We start from the raw sequence: 4,269 nt of genomic DNA, 5'->3' as shown, positions 1-4,269 counted from the left end.
ATCCACTTTGTCCTGTCTTTACTATCGATGGGATGGCCGTAACGTTATCCTTCAGCACACGTTTCATGGTCCGTGTGGCAAATTCCATTTATTCAAAATAGTCGTCCTCAGTGAATGTTCCGAGCAAACGCGATAGTCCTTGATGATGTTTACAGGTGTGTTTGGATCTATTTCCAGAGCAAGTAGCCATTGATTCATCAGGTCAGCGTTTTTGGTTGGAATTCTATGAAACATCATGGTATTACCTGGTCTCCCCTGTTTACTGTCGCAGCGCTTTACAATACAGCGAACACCCATGATTGTAAACTTTGCATTTACTATCTAGTAATTGCTGACTCTATTACTCCAACTCTGAGCGAACTCTCTGCTCCTCACCACGGCGCTTCTCGCGTGCTGCGCTAATCACTCCGCCCAAGTAGCAGTGCTTCGCCTTCTGAGAAAATAGTTCCCAGCATTTAAACGTTTAAAAAATGGCTGTGTCTCATATGAACTTGTTATTTGTCCACACTGTGACTATACAAATCACAACATGTAAATAGAAAAATGTTGGCGTTATTTTGTCACTTACTGGGATTAGTATGCTAGCTGTAGCCATTTACATCCAGTCTTTGTGCTAAGCTAGGCTAGCGGTGGGTGCGTCAGACAGAGTCACGGCACGCACGGAGATGAAAAAGGTATGTATGGACTTATCTAACTCTGGGGGATACGGTGAATAAGCTAAAGTCCCAAAAAGTCGAAGTGTTCCTTTAACACCCTGTGAATATAGGCCATAAGCAGTGATGAGCGTGTGTAGATGTAGTATTGAAGTTATTGTTACATTATTCCAAGACTTGCCAAGGTTCTTGGCTTGTGCCACTGTTGTTCACTCTCCGTACAGCTCAGCACTGGTGGAAACACTGTAATGTCTAGCTGAGAATAATGTGCAGACTGGAAAAGTAGAGCCACACAATGTTGGTCCGGAAATGGTCGACTGCACACTCAAGGCGGCGGAAGTAGAACTCCTTAGTTACGTGCACATAGCCTATTCCTTCTCTCCAGTTCCTCTTTTCCCAGTGGCTTTTAAGCGGTCACGCCAATTACTGCAACAAGACACGTGTTTGTCATTTGCACTTGATCGGCGAGTGACCTCCTGTTGCAGACCTCGCTGAACCATGCGATCTCATTTCATACAATAGGTTTCTTTATAAAACTAGCCCTGCCCTCATGATATAATTTCATACAATAGGTTTATTTTTAAAAAATAGCCCTGCCCTCACGATATCATTTCATACAATAGGTTTCTTTATAAAACTAGCCCTGCCCTCACAATATTATTATTTTATACAATAGGTTTCTTTAAACTAGCCCTGCCCTCACAGGCGTGTTAGAATGAAAGACTTCATACTGGCTTCACTTTTTCACAGTGACCAACACCATCATAATTTGCTTAAACCTCACAAAATGGCAGAGACAAGAACGACAGATAGACAAGAAAGAAAAGTAAGTAATTCTTGACAATTCATTTCTAACATCAGTCACAAAGTAAGGTAATACGGAGATAAACAAATACTAAAGCATTTGATAATCATTCAATAAACGAGAACTTACTTTTTTGTTTTATTAATTAAAATGAACCTAATGCTATGTTAGACAATGGCGTGTAAGAAAAGAGTCTGTGTAAGCAAATGTTTATTCACTGTGTCACGGAGCTGGTCTCTGTTTCCCGAAGGAAAGCTGTAACAAACATTTGTCTCTCTATGTGCAGCATAAGAGACGAGTAACCAAAGTAGAGTGGGAGGGGGGTTGTGTTTAGCTTTTAACCCTGTAAAGCCTGATATATGAAATAATGGTAAGAACAATCTTTATTTTAAAGAACAGTTTATTGAACCTTTAGACAAAATATAATATAACGTCTATTTAAAAAGTTTGCAAATGTGTTTGCTTTTATGCCCTATATAGACCTAGTATGATATAGTGAGAGTATGGAGCTTTAAACTTAAGGAGAAAAAAACTAAGTAAAAATATGCAATATGCAGTAAATCAATTATATTTTTTATAAAAGCATAACAGTCTACTTACATAAAAAGTTCCTTAATGTCATGTGTCACTATAACTCCCAATATCTCCCAATAATATGTATTTAGTCAGATAATATGTTGTTAGTCAACAAAGCTCTGTAGTTTTAATTGTGAGGGTCAAAACACGTAATGCAATGCAATACAATGATGATTGAGAGATGTACAAATAAACGTTCCTCAAAAACCAGTTGTATCAAATTATGATACATTTTTAACATGAGTTAAACTCAATATGAAAAAAAAAAACATGATAAAAAACGATGGATAAAAGTCATTTTTTTGTTTACTCCAATCATTAAAGGTGCAGTCTGTGAGAACACGCTATAGAAGTGTATTTCAGAGAAACGAGTATGTGAACTCAGCATGTTTCCTAAATATCTGCAAACATATTTTTAAGTTTTAGTAGAGTGAAAAAGTTAAATAGCGCACCTTTAAAGATTTTACAGCAAAAAAAAAAAAAAACCTTTTTAGAATTATACTAAAAGGCTTTTTAATAAAAAAATAAATAAAAATCGAATTTAGCTTCTTCATAAAGAACAAAATAAGTATATACTGCTGTGATTTTTTTTATTTTGGGCAAGTATTTAAAGCATATAAAATTAAGATATGACATTTTCTTCTTTCCAGTATGACTTCCACGGGAGAAAAAATAATCGCGACTGTCCTGAGTTCAGCCATGATGGATACATTAGCATAAACGATCTGAGAAATGCACTTCAGGATGATACTAATGTACAACAAATACAGAGTGACTTGAGAAATAATGCACGACACATTCTCCGTTATCTGACTAACATCCTGGAATACCCAAACCCCGTTGATTTTCACATCTCAGAAGTGACTCATGTCACAGACGAGAAGAGTTCTGACCAAATCAGTGAGTCAGGGGGATTCAAGGCTTATGGTGATGATGATGAGAAGTTCTCGTGGTGGAGCCTGAAGATTGATGAAAAGAGTATAGAAGCAGCTGAGCAGCGTTATCTGGAGAAGGTGTTCCCAAACAGATCTGAAGAACAAAAGGAAAAACAGGATGAGTTCCTCAACAAATTCGCCACATCACCTGCATTCCACATTAAAGAATCACGCTATGGAACCGTTCGATTCTCTTTTCCTTTGAATGAAGTGATGAAAACATACAAAGAGCAGATGTGTGGAGGCCAAGAAGACCCAGTTCTCAGGGAATATAAGACAATGTTTTACCAGCAGGAGATCATGTATGTTGTTCTTGTTCACAGCCCTAAGCACAATGAGAGGTTCGATAAATTCCCAAGGATTAAAAATGTAGATTATGAGGGAAATCAAATTGTCTGGAAAGCACAAGAAAATCAAATTGTCTGGAAAGCACAAGCCATTAGTAATGCCATTAAATTTAAACTGAATCTTAATGAAGAGAACAAAATGGCAGACATTGAACCTGTGTATAGACAATATTATGTATGGGATCATGTTTGCCTGGCATTTCATTTCGATGGTGTATTAAAGTTCACTAAAGAAGATCTTAAAAAGAGCAAAACCCATTGTGAACTGTCTGAAAAAAACTGTTTGAAAAGAAATAAATAATAAACGACAGCAGTCGTAAGAGGACAGCAAGCACAACTGATTTCGATGCGTGTAATGAAATAGACCTCCACATCAGCATTCATCTTGTAGAAGGGGTGAAATAAAAAATAAAAAAATGAGTTTAAATACACAATCATATAATTTAGTTTAACAATTACTGGTTCCTCATTATATTTTGACTTTGTTTTTGTAATCTTGCATAAATAGTTTTCCCCCCCCTAAATTGTTATTATGTGATCAAGTTTAATCAAGAGTTCACGTTTTCCTATTTTATTTTTCTTCTTGTATAAAGTTTAAAATATTCTGTGTGTGCCTCTGTATATGCATATGTAATAATAGTTAGCAATGGGATCTACAATCAATGTTACTTTTCAAATTGAAATTGGACCAGTCAACATTTTTATGTAACTGACTTTTGATTATGACCAGTTTCAAAGAAAAAAAAAAAAGAAAAAAAATGGCCAACTTGTAAGATTAGTCTAAGCAGGTTATGCAACGTCCCAGGCTGGTCTATGAGAATAAACCGAATTTACAGTGTACTTTTATCAGTTGATGATAAAGTTCTACTTGTTTAGCAGTCTCTGAACAGTTTGATCACCAGCAATACTGGTCAATTATAATTATTATTATGTTTTTTTGCAAATGTATTTTC

The 4,269-nt window shown here is 36.1% G+C and overlaps 1 protein-coding gene across 1 annotated transcript; it reads left to right on the top strand.

The window, feature by feature from the left end:
- The first annotated feature begins 1,371 nt into the window (after positions 1 to 1,371).
- Positions 1,372 to 4,050, top strand: LOC307166935 (uncharacterized protein). Its single transcript, XM_079885715.1, has 2 exons — positions 1,372 to 1,479; positions 2,685 to 4,050. Exons 1-2 carry the CDS (start codon positions 1,441 to 1,443, stop codon positions 3,615 to 3,617), a joined length of 972 nt encoding a protein of 323 aa, XP_079741841.1. The 5' UTR covers positions 1,372 to 1,440; the 3' UTR covers positions 3,618 to 4,050.
- Positions 4,051 to 4,269: the final 219 nt, after the last annotated feature.

Source organism: Squalius cephalus (assembly GCF_949319135.1).
Source record: "Squalius cephalus genome assembly, chromosome: 11".
NCBI classification, from domain to species: Eukaryota; Metazoa; Chordata; class Actinopteri; order Cypriniformes; family Leuciscidae; genus Squalius; species Squalius cephalus.
Note: the sequence above shows the minus strand (reverse complement) of the source record. Positions and strands in the feature narration are given on the sequence as shown.

Excerpts from the sequence above, each read along its gene's own strand:
- LOC307166935 (XM_079885715.1), top strand. The coding sequence starts at position 1,441 with ATGGCAGAGACAAGAACGACAGATAGACAAGAAAGAAAA. Across the intron at positions 1,480-2,684 it reads CAGATAGACAAGAAAGAAAA|TATGACTTCCACGGGAGAAA; the intron begins GTAAGTAATTCT and ends TCTTCTTTCCAG.